We start from the raw sequence: 17,803 nt of genomic DNA on the forward strand, positions 1-17,803 counted from the left end.
GCAGTATAAAAACAAAATCGGGGAGTGCAGCAAAATGCCGCCTACCTACTTTTGTTTATACAGAATGTGCCTTTTCGGGGCAATGGGGGGCGTGAGCAAGTAACAAAACGTGTAGCTCAGCGTGTGACGTAAACAGTGACGTGGGAGGGAAGCCGCGGCTGGTCAGTCCTTTGGCGATTCTCTCATAAGTCGGCCCGTTCTTCACCGTCCCCGTCATCTGACGGTTAATGGCCTGCCTCGGAAGGCCGCCTCGGCCTGTTTAAACTAAAAGGGTTCCGCCAATATGACTACCCTATGAGGAAGAAAATTGGGCACCTCGGATCAACTCACCAATCCGGCTCTGTGTGTCTAAACCCTCTCAGCTTGCCGGCAAATTGGCCCAACATTCATGGAAAATCTGGCAGTGTAAAAGGGGCTAGTGGTTCTTTAAACTTCAGTGACATCATGCCTTCACAGTCGGGACAGATTTCAGATTTTTGGACACACTGGTAAGTTTCTAAAATGTGTTAAAACTGAACAGGAAGTACATTTTGGAAACAGCAACTGCACACCAAGTCACTGGAAATCAGTGAATGGATGCAAACTGATTAGAGTCAAACCACAAACACTCAGAAGAATTTGTCAGGAAATAAGTGCTTTTGATAAAAAAAGTGGGAATTTATTCACAAAGACTGCCATGCTGACATCATGTGTGTGAGCGTTTGACGTCTCCAAGGCACATGCACATCCATGTGCCTCCGTCTGACAAATACATAAAAACACAAACACAACAGCACCTACACACCATTTGCCTCACACTTTACATGCACACACACACTCACCCCTTATTGTTAGCACGGGGATACCATGTGTCTCAGCCTGTTGTAGGAGGTGACATGGCAGCGGTACTGAGCACGCTGCACACCACGTTCTCACACCTTCTCATTAATAACCACACACACACACACACACACACCCTCCTTCACTCTGCTCCTTCTGTTTCCCTCCATGCTTCTCTCTCCTCCTTGTCCTCAAGGGGGGATCCCTGCATATTCTGCAGAAATACTGACAACATGACTTTTACTCAAATTAAAAGAAAATGAAAATAATAATAAGTTTGTATATATTTTTATAATAATCACGTACATTGTTGAAAGCATACAATGATCATCAAACTGTAGGTTTGGAAGGTCTGTGATGTAGGTGACCTTAACCGTTGAGTTGGGACCTGATGTGTGGCAGCTGAATGGCAGATAGGATTACTGGAGATGTCTAGGACTGATTTATTGATAGATACTTGATATATTTTGAATAAAAATAAGTCGTAGAGTTTGTTATCCATACGGAGCTCCCATCACACTCTCAAAGGTTCAACACATTCGTCACATATCGATGTTTGGTCATGGACTTTCCACGTCCACATACAAGGTTCAAGGTACCCTGGGTGTGTTGGCCGTCACAGGAAATGTACAATTTGCATACAGTCTCTTTCAAAATAAAAGCACTTCGTTGGTACAACACTGCAAATTGAGTTTTTTTCCCCCTCAACAACAAACACATGGTTGTATGTGCCTATACTCGCACATGGTTGTGTTTAAAAAAAAAAAAAAGAACAGGGTTTGGCTTTGCAATCATATGGGAAGTGAACACTCGGTGGTTGTTGGACCCATCCATGGCTCAAACAATTCATAATAGAAAGAGTCATATCTGATCTTGTTTGCACTTCCAGGTGTCCTGTCAACAGTTTTACAGATATCTCCTTTATAATGGTGGTCAATGGGGAAAATACTTTTATGGCTGCAGCGTTGTTTTCCTTGCAATACTGTGAGTGGCCGCTGGAACTAATTAAAAGCAAGGCTTGGCAGCTTTCCTAAAGGCCTGGGTGCTCCAGTCAATAGGGTTCCCCTCTCAATACACAGCACAGTGTGTAGTTCTGGTGGTAGCACTACCGATAAAAATGTCCCTTAGATCTCAAGAGCTCGCACTTGACATTGCACTTTCCTTGGTCCTCAGCAATACACAAGTGCGATTTTGATTGGATGAACGGTTGCGGAGGATATCGCAGGGCAGGCAGACACAGAGACTCCTTGTATTTTAATTAGATTAGATTGTTTGGATCTGGAGTTAAAGGACTGAATTTTTTTGAGAAACCTTGATTCAGGCTTTGTGACGGTACAACTGGTGCTGCTGCTTTCCCATATATTTTCTAATCGTACATTGTCTAGAATAGAACATAGTTTTAGTGACACTTGTAAGACTCTGTGCTGCTTTAATATTCATAGTGTCATTTTGGATCCATGCAGACTCAGACATGAACACCTGCTAATGACCTGCTCAGTAAAACCAATCTACACCTCTTTACATATAAGACGCCTCTACTGACAGCCTCCTGGTGCTTCTTTGTCCTCTTCTATTAGCGGACAGACTCACTCAGTACTTGAGGGTGAAGTGCCTTGCTCGGTGGCGCTTGAAACAACTTGAGAATCTAAACGAATGAGCAGGTCTTGGCTGTGTTTGCTTGTTCCTGTGATTCAGCAGCAGCCTTCTCCTCTACTGGTGCACTCTGAGTCCAGTTGAGGGTAAACGCTGTCTTGGGGTTCAGGTTGGAGGGGGTCCAGGCTGGACTGAACGGACAAAATATTCTGCACCAACCTCCTGAAACACAACAGATGTAGACACTTATATGAATCATCAGAATATATTTCACATTTAGGAAAACGTTTGTCCATCAACCTAAATTACAGGCTTCTGTCCCAGTGGCATTACAGAGATACACTGACAACTTTCCCAAACATGTCGAGCTACACTCTTACACTCACTCATATACAGCGGTAACAGGTTGCATAGCAGCCTGTGTCCTTCATCAGTTATCTCCTTGTTTCCATGCTGCCAGCCCACTCGTTGAAATTCAGTCTGGATGAAAGTAAAGTAAAATGTTCCCATGTCTTAATTTCCTGCCCATTTTGACACTTTTGCCAACCTTCAACATCTAATGCGTCACTCCTGACTTTTTCAAAAGAAAACTCTCAGTGTTTGCCTGCAAGAGTGGGGGATGAAGGCTACCACCTCCACATCCTTTTTGCCTCCCATTGTAAACCCATCTGTGATCTGTCAAGATTTAGGCCAAGGCTGTGAATAACTAAGTGTGGGGTCACCTGAATGAAAAGGCTGGAAGCTGTAAGTCACGTTTGCAGATGCCTTCACTAAACACAACAAACACATGTTGGTGGAGCAGTATCGCAGTGTTGGGGTTAAATTCAGTGGTGTGGAGGAGGGTGTACGTAGGTATGGAGGGGATACCCAACTCCTTTTCTTGCTGTTTACAGTATACCCACCTGTCAGTCAAATAGCCACTGGAATATATAGGAGAGTATACCCACTTCCTCCTTGGTAACCTACCCATCTACCTATTAGTATACCCACCTAATCATGGTGAATTTACATTAACATGTGAGAAATTAAGTTTGCAAATGACTATGACATCATTCCAGTTTGCTGTTAAAAATTTTACATGAGAAATCAAACAGAAACTGATCAGCAACCTCCGGGGCTGAAAAGTGAAGCCATCAAAGAGTGCCAAAAACTGCACTTCCTCAAATGGCCACATGAGGCTGGCTCCAGAAACACGTCAAACCCAGGTCCCCAGGAAGAGCGCCGGGCTTTGAAGTCAGTTTTTGTAGGGGCTGAACAGTGGTACTGTAATTTGTGAGGTCTGTCACGTGATGCCATTGGGCACTGAGCATCTCAACCTCTGCAAAATGACTCATCCCACTATCAACATTTAATCCATTCAGTCCAATAACATTTGGAAAGTCTAGAAGAGCCATAAGATTGAATCATTTTTATTCCCATTCATGTTAGTGAAGCGCTAAACTGGAAGTAGTGGTAATCTCTTGCAGGCTTGCTCCATGGACCCAATGATGCGGAAGCAGCGATGATCATATGGGTAATTTCATGCAGCAGAAACAGACCTTTTTTGGCTTCATGCGCTCCTGAGCAACTTTTATAGAAATGAATGGGGTCCTGCCTCCAATGCTGCATCCAGGTCTCTTTATACATCCGTGGTCAATCCCCATAAACTTCCATGTTAAAATGCCCGACTTTACGCATAAGTAAACATGTTTATACATGTCTCTAGGGCCTGGCTGCTTTTACTGACAGGTGGGTGCCATCCATTGACAAGGCTCTACCATGGCGACAGTGGTGGTTGGCTAACGTAACCATGGCATAACCCCAGGTTCACAGGCTGTTAAGTGTGGCCGAAGCCGTCACTGTTTCAGTGTGTTTTCAGTTCATGAGAATGGATTGTAACATTTTGGTTGCCTAAAAAATGATCGATTAGCATTGGGTTGTACTAAAAGAGCCTCCATGGAGTTGGATGTTCTGTTTTTCCAGTAATTACCTCCGCCAAGGAGGTTATGTTTTCGGCGGTGTTGGTTTGTTTGTTTGTCTGCAAAAGAACTCAAAAAGTTATGAACGAATTTTGATGAAATTTTCAGGAAAGGTGGATAATGGGACAAGGAACAGATGATGATGAATTTTGGTGGTGATCGGTTGAAGCAAAGTGGATAAAATAATAAAATAGCGCTAAATAGCACTGTGTTTTAGAATAGACTCATTCCATGACCAGACGTGTGCCACTGGTTGGCAGTGGCGAGTAGGCCTCTATCGTCTGACTGAATGGGGATTTTCCTGACTCAGTGACACGGTATGTTCAAGATGCTGCTGTTGATTAAAACTGCCTCCCAACTTGATGTTTTGGTCATGCACATAACGTTAGCGATTACAGTGAAGACATCTTCAGCTGGTACTAGAGCCAGCACATTTTTTAAACAGCCATAAACGGCAACGTTGCCTATTTCTTTCCTACACGTGTGTTTATTCCTGCCGTTACAAAAGGTAGCATAATGTAAGCGACTGACAAACGTTAGCGGTTAGCGAAAGTTAGCTAAACGTTCGTGATTAGTTAACGTGAGTGCTTTTCTAGTTACATATTGTTTTAATCCTGCTTTTCGCTATTAAAAATTAGCATTAGCATTATCGAAATCAGCCATAGCTGTAAATGCATCATGCCAACCAAGTTAGCATTAAGGTTAGCGCCACGCTCTGGGCCAAATATGGTCACTTCTGGCTCCAAAAATCAAAAATGGCAGTGGCCAAAATGCCTAATTTGAGGCTTAAAACTGGAGTCCACAAACCTCTGGGTCATGTCATGGTGGCTACGTCCATTATTTTTACCTTGTTTACTAACTAGGCTATATAATTGTGACCAAGGAAGCCATAACGTTTAAACCCAACAGCAGACAACACATGTATATGGGATTTCCAACTTACTAATAGAGCTGGCTAAAATCAAACATCACAATATGTTTGACTTAACACCTCAATAATGTGATAATATTGCAGGATTGACTGTTGGTGCTTCCACTCAATGAGATTTTTAATAATCATCAGTAATGCCCCGATATTATGACAAAGTGGGTAAAGGCAAACATCCCTTTACTGTAATGCTGCCTTTAAAACAGGAAACATTTATATTACAATATCCACAATTCGTGATGATATCAATATCATTTCGATATATTGCCCAGTTCTACTCACTAAGCAATTAAGCCTTTGTTTGCATTCATTAGGTGGACCTGTAACGATCAGTGAGTGATGCCACCAGGTTGCATCCCTTTGGAGAACTTTAAAACAGAACTAGGAAGAGACCAGGACAAAGAACTGTGTGAAAGGACGCTTTTCTTTCCTGGTTGCTCCTGTGATTCAGACCAAGATGAATGACTCAATAATGGGTGCACACTTTTCATTCACAATGACTCTACAAAGGTGAGAGGGATTTCTTGTTGGCTATTTAGAATGGCAAGCGTGCTTGTTTCTGTTAGTCTACTCCAGCCTATTACCTTGAAATGTACTCTCCATTCACACTGTATCATGTCATCTTCTTACCTCATAGCCTCTCCAATGTTCTTGTTCTCTTTTACTGAAATCTCCATCCACGTGATGAAGCCGTTGGCCTGACAGAACTTGTCGATGCTGTCCGCTGACACGACCCGCTGAGGTAGGTCACACTGTAGAGACGGAGAAGAAGGGGCAGAGAGAGACATTGTGTTGTTGTAAATTGAGTGGGTCACAGTCTTGCACGACTCCCCGAGGTTGGAGTGAGAAACTGATTTTGCTCCTCAGTTGCTGTTCCTGAGGTTTCTTTAATTTTTCCTCATTCAGGGAATTTTTTCCTTCTCTAGAGCGAGGTAAAGGACAGAAGGTCTGTGTGCTGTACAGATTGTAAAGACCCCTGAGAGAAATTTGTGATTTGTGATATTGGGCTTTATAATTGAACTGACTTGACCTGATAACCTAACGGCCTTTGTACACCAAGTCCATGTTTTTTGTATGCATTTTGTAAATCCATCCTCTGATAGAGTGCACAGATACCTTGCACACTGAGCATGGTAAAATTTTTTGTTCTATTCATTGTGAAAATTTAGAATACGAGTCAAAATGTAAGGACACATATGAGCCGCTGCCTGCATCTTGCATTTGGTAGTGCGGCTACCTTAGTTATGAAATAATACTGTGCGGCTATTAAATTGCTCACTGCTGGAGGCATCATCATTGTTGTTGTGCATTTCTGGAGAGGCTTCTGTTACTTTCTGTTTGTCCTGAAAGATGTCAAAGACATTACTTCTATAGCCTATAGGACAGAGATACTCAAGTTGCTTTGCCAGGGGGCCACTTTTACTAAATGAAAGGAGGCTAGGGGCCAAATGCAGCAGCCCCCTAACAGGTCAGGTGTATGCACAGGCATTTCTAGGATTTAAGGACATTCGGGGCTTAGTCTGGACCTGTTTTGGGGGGTCCAGAGGATCCTCCCCTGGCACTTATTTTGATGCTTTCCCATTGTGACGAATCTGTTTGTTATCATTATGAATTAGAAAATGGTTGGGGGGCCTTTCAGCAGCCTACTGGGGGCCAGATTTGGCTGTAAAGCTATTTCTACTCCTTTGTCTTGTTGGGCCTCTGTGCACTTCTGCCCTGTTCCTCTTTCTCGTTGCACATATATATATATATAAATATATGTATCCTGCAGGTTATAACACATTTTCCTCGCTGCTCCTTGGTCAAACACCTCTCTAAAGGCTTTTGATGGATGCTAAAAAAAACCTGTGGAAAATCAAACCTGATTTGAAAAGTTAAATGACTGGCCAAAGTTTTGGAGTAGATGTGCAAACATGTTTGATGCAACGTAAGGTTGTATTTATGTTTAGATGTGCAACAATTTTGAACAAAAAACAAGGACTTGGTGTGCAAAGGCCTTTAGCCTAATACTGGATTGTGCTGAAAAAAAGGTATGCCATACATCAGACCTAAAAATGGTCTTTCAGGGGGTAAAAAGAGCCGAACACTGTGTAAAACAAAATAGTAAAAATGACCTTAACTTTGTTAACTTTTGAAATTCATTTGAATGGGAAATGCTGATCCTCCCATGAAATGATTTTACTTCATAAAATGTTGTATTCAAGTGATTATTTATTCATTTGATTCACTGAAAGAGTCTCGAAATGGTGGGAAGCTGAATGTAGCAGTGCATTTAAAAAGTGAGCCAGAAGGGTTTCAGGATACATCATTCATTATGTAAATGCACTGAATCACCTTGTTGGCCAGCAGGATGCAGGGGATGGAGTCTCCGTTGGGCAGCATTGCCTTGTTGTCAAGGTCTCGTTTCCAATGGCGACAGTTAAGGAAGCTGGACGAGTTGGTGACGTCAAACATCACGACGCATCCCATTGCACCTTTATAATAGATCCTGGTCATGGATATGAAACGCTCCTGGCCTGAGGGAAGGACAGAAAGTTCTCTGTGTCATCCTTCCATCTATCCACCCACCCACCCATCGACTGGAAATGTTTTGTACCTGCGATGTCCCATAGTTGCAGTCTAACTTTATCTTTATCGGACCAGTGCAGCAGCTTCACAGCATAATCCACTGGAGAAATAAAGAAAACAGATATTAGAGAAAGAGAAGTGAAGAGAAATAAATGAGAAGTGAAAGAACTGAAACAGAAGTGAGGACAGAAACTGATTTCTATGTACAGACCACTTAAAATAGGCAAAATTTTGAAATTAAAATGTAAAATTCCAGACTTTCATTGAAACACAAGAGTTTCCTCAAACTCTCCTCAGCTGAAATGTTCAGCACACTATCATGCTTTTGACCTAGGTTCCAGGGTAGGGAAGTCAAAGCATTTAGAGGAAGACTAACACAATGTTGGTTTGGTCTTTTTTCATGAGACTTGATGCCAGTGACACATATCGAATAACACCAGTCTTACACCACCTCTAAGTGATATCAACAGCTAGTTGTTTCATGTGAAATACAAACAAGCCATTTACTGTATAGCACTTCTTTGTGTGTATTTGATATATGTATTATTTACTCTCCTCTGTTTATGTTTATTCTTTGGAAACATTTTTGATTTGATCATTATGCCAATAAATTTTTATTTATTTTTATTTAACCTTTATTTAACCAGGTTTGTCCCATTGAGATCAAAGATCTCTTTTACAATAGAGACCTGGCCAAGAATGGCAGCACATATTATAGTTTCAACACATTGTCACATTAAACATAGACATAAAAGATACAAATAACAAACAATTGAATTTACACAATCAGGTCGAGATCAAATAAAACATTTGCACTCATAAAGCCTGGATACAATGGGATTTATCATGGACTTAAATACATTCAGAGATACCAAGCTTTGGAGTTTGAGCTCTGACTGCAAATTGTTCCATGAAGTTGGAGCAGAAAACCTAAAAGCCTTCTTCCCCAATTCTGTTCTGACCTTAGGAACAGTAAAATGTAAAAAGTCCTGAGAACGGAGACTGTGGGCTCTATTATTCAGGATTAAAAGAGATGATAAATAAGATGGAATCATCTCAAGAATGGCCTTGTAAATCTAAACATACCAATGGCCGAGCCGGCGCGCATATAAAGATGGCCAATTTACTTTAGTGTATAAGACACAATGATGTGTTAGAGCACCACGGTTTGTGATAAACCTCAGAGCGCCATGATACACACTATCCAGCACGTGGAGGCAGTGAGCGGAGGCATTCACATATAACACATCACCAAATAATCGGAAGAAAGGTCGACTCCACCAGTTTCAGTTTCACCTCAAAAGAAAAACAAGACTTATTTCAGAAAAAAAATCCAAGTAAAAGCTTCAGCTTCTTAGCAGTATACAGAATATGTGCCTTAAAAGACAAGTGGTCATCAATCAAGAATCAATTTGTTGACCATTACGGGTGACAATGACAGACCGATTTGACCTTGCTGATTTTGAATTTGTGAAAAACATAAGTTTTGTTTTATCAGCATTTAGAACAAGTTGCAGCTGACAGAGCTGTTCTTGCACTCTATTAAACGCATTCTGCAAATATGCAAACACCTCTGTAGGCGTGGGTGCAAAGCAATATATGACTGTGTCATCAGCATAAAAATGAAAGGCTGCATTTGGAATATTCACCCCAATATTATTTATATACAATGTAAATAACAAAGGACCAAGTACTGAACCTTGTGGCACCCCTTTATGGACTATACAATACTACTACTATACTATACTATTCAATAAAGCTTCAGTGAAACAAGAGAACATTAGAAAACGTGAGAGCGAGCAGCAGGTTTCGTTTTAGCTCCTTTCAAATGTTAAACATGGACTTTTTGAATAAAGTTTGAGATCAAATTGCCATTATCAGGTGAAAAACAGTTTTTCAGGAGCCATGTGTCACCTGTTTGACAAAGTATTTAGGATATACTGAAAAAAGTTCTTAACAGGTTAAATAAGTTCCAGAGGTTCAAGATATTTCTCACCATCTTGAGATGGGATCACTCCAGTGGCGATATAGCAATCCATGACTTAAAAAGAATGTCAGCCAGGGGTGTAAAGCAATATATCGCTTTTCTCGTCCCTTGACCAATCAAAGCGCTTTTACACTACATGTCACATTCACCCATTTGCACACACATTCACACACAGATGGGGTTTAGTATCTTTCCCAAGGATCTTCTAATAAGTGGACAAACTGCTCTCGCTTCTGAACCACAGCCACTCCAGGTGGTGGTTGGACCAGTGACCCCTTTCTTAAGTCACCTTTTCACCACTTTAAGCTGGGGATTGAACCTTGGCTTTCATTTTTACCTCAAGTACACACACCTATAAAGTTTTTTTTAATGCATCTTGCACCGTTGTGACATTATTGCGATGACAAAAATCTGTCTACAGAGACCTGCCAAAGTACTCAAAACAGTGTCTATGGGAGTTCCTGCTGTAACGTGTCACCAGGGCCACATTTTGCCCTACTGAAACACATCTGTATAAAGTTTTCAGCAGTAATGAAATATTCACTCACTCACTCACAACACACACACACACACACACACACACACACACACACACACACACACAATCCAACCCAAGATTAAGATCCTGTACAGTCACATTCTCCTACAGCACCTTGATAAACCAAAGCAGCCTTACCTCCCACTGTCGCCTTGTAACTCTTGCTGAACAGTCCGTTGACGTAGCGGCTCACAAAGGAGGTTTTCCCAACAGTTCCATCGCCAACGATCAGTATTTTCAGCAGGTGCTCGTTCATTGCTTCTCTGTCAGACAACATCATTTGCAGAAGGCTCAAAGTTCAAACATGGTGTCAGGAACTGAGATTTATGAGACAAAGTTACTGTAGCTGAACCAATACTCGACCGTCACCCACCTGGACTTTACCTGAGCCTGTTTTTGCAATGACTGACCCTAAACATTTTAACTACCTTTCAGTTTTTATGATCTCAATGTATCCACTTAAAATATAGACTTCCTTGCTTCTAAACCCCAAACTTATCATCAAAATAACCTTGTTTCTCTCTACCGTGCCAACTCGAAACCTAAAATGTGTTTTTCTAACCATAAACCGTGCTGACAGTCCTTCTCTCTGCGTAGCACAGCACTTGTACCAACTAGTTTTGCTTTCTGGAAGGAAGTTGCCATAAATAGATCAGCTTCATAAACCACGCCTTCAACAGGAAGCTGAAACTGTTGATCAACCTTTGCAAATGACTTTCTCTCTCACACTGTTCTCTTGCACCTCACATGACATGGCATGACTGGAAAATTGGCTTCAACAGCAGAGTCATGAAAGGAGCTATGGATTGTTAGATGTCTCTCCAATTTTTCATTCATCACACACAGTGTCCTCGGAACTCCTAAACAAACTTTTAGAGAAATTTTACTGCCAGTAGACGACTTAAAATCAAACCAATCGTCCATTCCAGCTCCACATTTGACATGTTCAAATGAATTTCATGTTTTAGTCAACATCTCAAACACTGTTCTGATTTTGATTCTTGCGACTGACACATCTCACTGCTGTGTTTCAGCATATTCAAACACTAACTTTCCAAAGACATTTGGCTTGTGATGTTGCTAATATGTAACACTAACTAGTGTCGTACTCGTATGACAGATCACTTTGATTTGGTAGATGTGCTTCTGCACCTGGGAGTTGACCTCATCTAATTGGTGGCACCAGCTGATTGATGTATCACACCTGGTGGGGATCTGTCTGTGTCTCTACCTGTTCAGTGAAGCGCTCATGTCAGCAGCACTGAAACATTTGCTGCAGTTTTTACTCACTCTTTGTCACAGTTTTTTTTTGCATTTTGAGCACCTTTTTTATGCATGTCTTAAATAAATTGACTGTTTTTGCATTGATCTCTGCCTGTGGACATTTTTGTGGCTCTCTAGCTCAGTTACATTGGTGTGTGAGTATTGTTTAGTTTGTTTATTGTACCGATGCACCCAAAACAAACTATTTTGCAGCCCTAAGACTTTGCAGTACGCACAAAAATGACTTGGTTATGGTGAGGAAACGATCATGTCTTGGCTTAAAATACCAGCTTTTTGTGGGACTGTCTCAGCAGGAAATACAGCAGTGTCTCAGTAACCAAACCCCCCCCCCCCAGTAATAATAATCTTTGTTTATAAAGCGCTTTTAAAAACAGAGTTACAAAGTGCCGTGACACTTGAAGGTATCTACATAAGAGTGACATGACACTGTCATAACTATGACATGACACGGTCATGAACTTGTCATGAACATTATGTACATGTCATAAACGTTTATGCCTGCTATCATTAAGTGTCATTCGGTTTTTGTAATGACAAGATGACATTGTTTGGTTTGTCTTGATTATGACAAGTTGACATTAATCAAAATGACATTACCAGAAGATGTCTTTGTCATGACAAGTTGACATTAAATTTGTTTGGGATGTCCTTATAATGACAACTTGACATTAACCAGGATGACATTACTAGAAGATGTCTTTATGTTAGTAGTCTTTATGGACATCCCAAACAAATTTAATGTCAACTTGTCATGACAAAGACAACTTTTGGTAATGTCACTTTGATTAATGTCAAGTTGTCATAATCAAGACAACCCAAACAATGTCAACTTGTCATTACAAAAACCGAATGACACTTAATGACAGCAGTCATAAACATTTATGACATGTACATAATGTTTATGACAAGTTCATGACAGTGTCATGTCACTCTTATGTAGATACCTTCAAGTGAAGTGTTATCCAAAGTGCTTTATTATATCAATCAAGACATGAATACCACAACTTTTACAAGAACTGATGACAACTTTTTAGGACACAAAAACTGAGGAAATAAAAGTAAAAAGTAAATCAGGTAAGGCTCTCTAATAAAAGAATGTTTGAAGAAGGGATTTAAAAGAGATCACTGACTCTGCAGATTGTTCCAGAGCCTCGGGCCCTGACAGCAAACACTCTGTCCCCTTTAGTTTTCAGCCAGGCCTCTGGAACAGACAAAAGACCTCTGCCTGAGGACCTAAAAGTACGTCCTAGAGTGTACGGTACTAAGAGGTCGGAGATATAGCTGGGAGAGAGACCATGAAGAGCCTTAAAAGTAATCAGTAAAATATTAAAATCTATTTTAAAAAGAGGCTGAAACTGCACTGATGTGATCACATCTCTTGGTTCTGGTTAAAAACCTGTCCAGTCTGGAGTCCATCACTAGATCTTTGATTCAGGCAAGAAAAAAGGCTAACGCAGTGACCCAGGCGTGATGAGATGAAGGTGTGTAAAATTGTCTCCGTGTCTTTAAAAGTTAAAATTAATCATATTTTTGAAAATATTTCCATGATGATAACAACATGATTGAACAAGCTTTGTGACGTCCTGCTCAAAACTTAAATATCTGTAAAGCCAGACGCAAAGATTTCTTGCAACAGGTTTGATATTATCCACTAGGGCACCAGCCAAAGTTAGAACTTGTTGTGTAACATGTTGGGGCCCGATTACGACGATCTCTGTTTCATCTGAATTCAGCTGAAGAACATTTTTTTGACATCCAACTTTTAAGATCAGTAAGGCAGTCACTGAGTGAACACATCATTCCAGTGTCTAATGGGCAGATACATCTGTGAATCATCAGCATAAAAATGAAAAATGAAAAACAATCCACTATCGTCCAAAACACAATGACAGGTCACTAAAATCAATTGGTTTGTTGTTTGTTCGTCTCAAATAAAGGTCTGCAGCTTGGCAGACATCTTGCAGAGGTGTCACGCCATCCACCACATCATCATCTGATACATTTGAAACCTACAAATGCTGACGAATCTGTGATTTGCAGAAACGTACGATGCCAACATTTCCTTCTGCCAGCTGGGCCGGAAATTCCCTCCTCTTCATGCTGCTTCTTCCACATGCACGATGAATTTTTACATCAAATGCCAAAATCTGAAAGACACTTGCTGTCTATAATATCTGCCTGCAGCAGCTTTGGTTAAGGACGGATGATGGATACCATTAATCACAAGGCCAACATTCGCTGAACGTGAACTCCGGTCTCCGCTCCCTCACTTTCCACCTTTCTACATAAACGATACACTACTTCCTGCATTGTCACTGAATGCTGGAATTGGACGTAAATTGCATGGAGTTCCTAGTAGGCTGAACTGCCACTCCTTTACTTCCTGTTATGTTACATCTCTTCTCATTTGCCGTCCTTTTCGATCCACCTCTCCTCTATCACACCTTTTCATCCTCCTCCATCTTCCTCCATACCACTCCCTCTTCTCTTCTGTTCCATCCCGCCTCCGCATTCCCTGCTACGTCTCTCCTCTCTTTCATCTACATTTCTGTTCAAACGCACACACATGCTGAGACATATGGTGCTGACCACATTCTGAGTTTACTGCTCTGCCAACTAGGCCACTGTTACTGGCTACTGAACATGTTTCAGTCCCACAGTGATACTGAGTCATCTTCATGACGCTCTTTTAGTGCGTTTTTCCTGTTGGTCTCTTTTGGTGTCTTGGTCCTTTTCCCAGTATCAGTCGCAGTAACACCCGGGAATTAAAAATAACTCTTGTCTTGTCAACCCAAGCCCATTTATGGAGTGCTAACTGTATCATAATCTTTGTTTGAGCCTGACAAATGAGGCAGGTTTTGGAACAGTAGGGGGAGCCGTGGACTGGGAAAGAGGGGACATCAGTGGGTCTGAGGGCCAGGATGGACCAAAACGTCTGCTGCATTGAGATGCAAAAGGTTGTCATGAAATGGTCAAACTGTAAATACAAGATTCATGATCCTAAGTTTTATGATACAACATTTTTTTTACTGGTCTAATCCATCCCTAAATTAGACATCTGCAGTTTTGTACCAAAGTGGACGTACAAATAGCAAAACCAACTCAAGTATAGTACTCACAGGTGTTAGATTTTATGTTTTCTGATTTACCCTCTAGTTGAAAGTAATGGATCTGTATCAAGTGTGTAGGTCTGGTTAACAAAAGAACCACACGGATCTTCATCAGAAGTTTTCCCATTTCGATCTGTATCATCATGAATTAGATATTTACATAATTCCAACTCTCCCTAAAACATTTGGATTGGATAACTTATTATTAAATATACACTAAGTAAAAAAATATACACACAAAGAACTGTTCAAAAAGAAAACACCAGTAGAAATGACTCGTGTTCATTCAGTGTCTGAGGTGAAGTCCACTGTAGTTCCACTGATCTGAACACAGTATAAATAACTTTACCTTTCTTTACCTTTAACCTTAGCTTATATTGTAGTTATGCTATGTAGCGTGTGAAATAGAGTGTGGTGAATGTTCTAGGAAAGGTAGTATCGGCACTGTCTCTACCTGGAGCTCGCATGTAGTGCTGTTTGGGCTGAGAAAGCCATGTGTAAGTAAGGTAAAGGAGGTTGTTGGGTTGGTGCGGGGAACAGTGAGACCTGGCATTAGGGGAGTGTTTCTGGGACTCCAGAGATCACTGTCTAGCCTCCTGGAGGTGTCGTGGGACCAACTAGACGAAACACTGGTGAAAGGAGGTTCCCACCTGATGACCCCAAAGACATGTTAGTTATCACTGCTCACTGGTCTGTATAGTTAAGCCTTGCCATAATAGCTTATCATAGGGCTTAGGAGGTGATTCACTGAGTGCTGATCCGTTCTCTAGAGCACAACCTTCTTGTGTTTATTTGAATTAATACTGTTTTTTAATAGATGTGCAATTCACTACAGAAAAAGCAAGACCACCGATTTTACTTTGCTAAAAATACCATAAAAATATTACATTATATTAGATTATAATCCCAAATCGAGCACATCAGTGTGGCTGGCCCTAATCTGTGGGTCTGCGTCACTGCACAGCTGTTGCTTCATTTAAGAGAACTGAAAACTCGTCTTTTTAGAACAGCCTTTCCTGGTGTTTCAAAATATGTTTTATGAATATATTGCTTTATCTCTGTATGTATTTCAGTATTGTTGTTGTTACAGGGTGTTTAATGCTTTTACAGACCTGTTCAAGACACCTTCTAACCATATTTAGGACACATTTTTGGACAAATCATGTTTTACTTATTTAAGCATTCAGGTCAGTAGTATATATGTGGTCTTGTGCAGAAGTAAGTGTTGCGTAGGAATATGCTAAATAGAGTGAGTTAAGTCGATCTACATTTTGCCAACAGGTGAGTGCAAGTATGGAGTAAAATGACAAAGTTAATACTATTTAATGACTTTGAAAGGCCTTATTGTTGTAATGTTGAATTTAAAACATTTGAAGGACCTGTAGACACCCTGTGTTTGTTGTTGTCTTTTATTACGCACTGATTGTCTGATCTGATTTTGTAAAGTGTCCTTAGGTGACTTAAAGATGTTGATAAATAAAATGCATTATTATTATCATTTGTTATTGTTCTTTAAATATTAATGTACATACCACTCTATTATACCCTATAATTTAGTATGAATAATCTGAATAATCTGTAGATGATTTACCACTGAAAAATAAATCTGATTTTAATTTTTTTTTCCATTTAACAGGGATGATACATGTCATCAATGTGACATTTAATAAAATGTATATAGGACTTATACATGTAGCCAATTTACAGACCGTGTCCCTTGACTGACTGATTTCTAACCTTACAATGTAATCAATGAACTGAAGGCTACAGTGAATTCACAGCTCAGTATGTTGTGCTGCGTTTCTCTCTGGTACTTGTCTGACACCTGGTGGCCATGAAACAAACTGCAGCATCATCCACATGCAACAAGTTGGCTTTATACTCCTATGGTAGACTAGAAACATTCTGTATCAAAAACATGAATCAATTCAGTTTCTCTTTACAGCATCGGAGATAAAAACAGTGGCACAAATGACATCCCTGTTACTGGAGAATTACAGGTCGGATACACGAAGGTCCCAGGTCCTCAACTTTAGGAGCTACAGTCATGATTTTATGCCCTGAAACTGCCACGACTCCAACAATGAGTTCAATGTAAATCTGACTGAGTTCTAAACTAAAAGTGTAATTAATGAACTGAAGGCTACAGCGAATTCACAGCTCAGCATGTTGTGCTGTGTTTCTGTGGTTTCTCTCTGGTATTTGTCTGACACCTTGTGGCCATGAAACAAACTGCAGCATCATCCACATGCAACAAGTTGGCTTTATGCTCCTATGGTAGACTAGAAACATTCTGTACCAAAAACATGAGTCAATTCAGTTTCTCTTTACAGCATTGGAGATAAAAACAGTGGCACAAATGACATCCCTGTTACTGGAGAATTACAGGTCAGTTTTACATAATGAATAACATGTCCAAGGTCCCAGGTACTCAACTTTAGGAGCTACAGTCAGGATTTTATACCCTGAAACTGCCACATCAATAAATTTGACTGAGTTCTAAACTAACAGTGTAATCAGTGAACTGAAGGCTACAGTGAATTTACAGTCCAGCATGTTGTGCTGTTTCTGTGGTTTCTCTCTGGTATTTGTCTGACACCTGGTGGCCATGAAACAAACTGCATCTTCCATGTGCAACAAGTTGGCTTTATACTGGTTTGGTTGACACAAAACATTCTGTCTTAACTGCATGCAAATGCTACTATACTATACTATTAACCACTCCTTCAACAAGAACAGAACTCGGTACAACAGCTTTCTCTTCATATGCACCATACGCCTGGAATGAACTCCGAAACACCTTAAATCTGGAGTCACGCCCACCTTTCAACACATTTAAAAACCTTTTAAAATCAACCATTACTCAACAGTGTCACTGCTTCTAACTTGGTGCCTTTCAATAGTATGTCTGTTTTGCCTTGTTATGTGTCTTGCTGAGTGTAATGTGTACTGATTGACTTGTGTTGTCGTGGTTTCAGTATGTGTCCATTGTCTTGTCTTTTGTGTACTTGTAACTTT

At 40.6% G+C, this 17,803-nt stretch overlaps 1 protein-coding gene across 2 annotated transcripts; it reads right to left on the bottom strand.

Moving 5' to 3' along the window:
- Positions 1 to 643: 643 nt before the first annotated feature.
- LOC125892280 (ras-related protein Rab-7L1-like) lies at positions 644 to 12,003 on the bottom strand. Of its 2 annotated transcripts, XM_049582220.1 has the most exons (6): positions 10,765 to 12,003; positions 10,530 to 10,654; positions 7,895 to 7,966; positions 7,633 to 7,814; positions 5,929 to 6,050; positions 644 to 2,634 (listed from the first exon to the last, which is right to left on the bottom strand). In XM_049582220.1, exons 2-6 carry the CDS (start codon positions 10,645 to 10,647, stop codon positions 2,511 to 2,513), a joined length of 618 nt encoding a protein of 205 aa, XP_049438177.1. In that variant the 5' UTR covers positions 10,648 to 10,654; positions 10,765 to 12,003; the 3' UTR covers positions 644 to 2,510. The 2 variants fall into 2 exon arrangements, with proteins under 2 accessions (XP_049438177.1, XP_049438176.1); XM_049582219.1 differs by having other exon boundaries at positions 10,530 to 12,003.
- Positions 12,004 to 17,803: the final 5,800 nt, after the last annotated feature.

Source organism: Epinephelus fuscoguttatus, linkage group LG7 (genome assembly GCF_011397635.1).
Source record: "Epinephelus fuscoguttatus linkage group LG7, E.fuscoguttatus.final_Chr_v1".
Lineage (NCBI taxonomy): Eukaryota > Metazoa > Chordata > Actinopteri > Perciformes > Serranidae > Epinephelus > Epinephelus fuscoguttatus.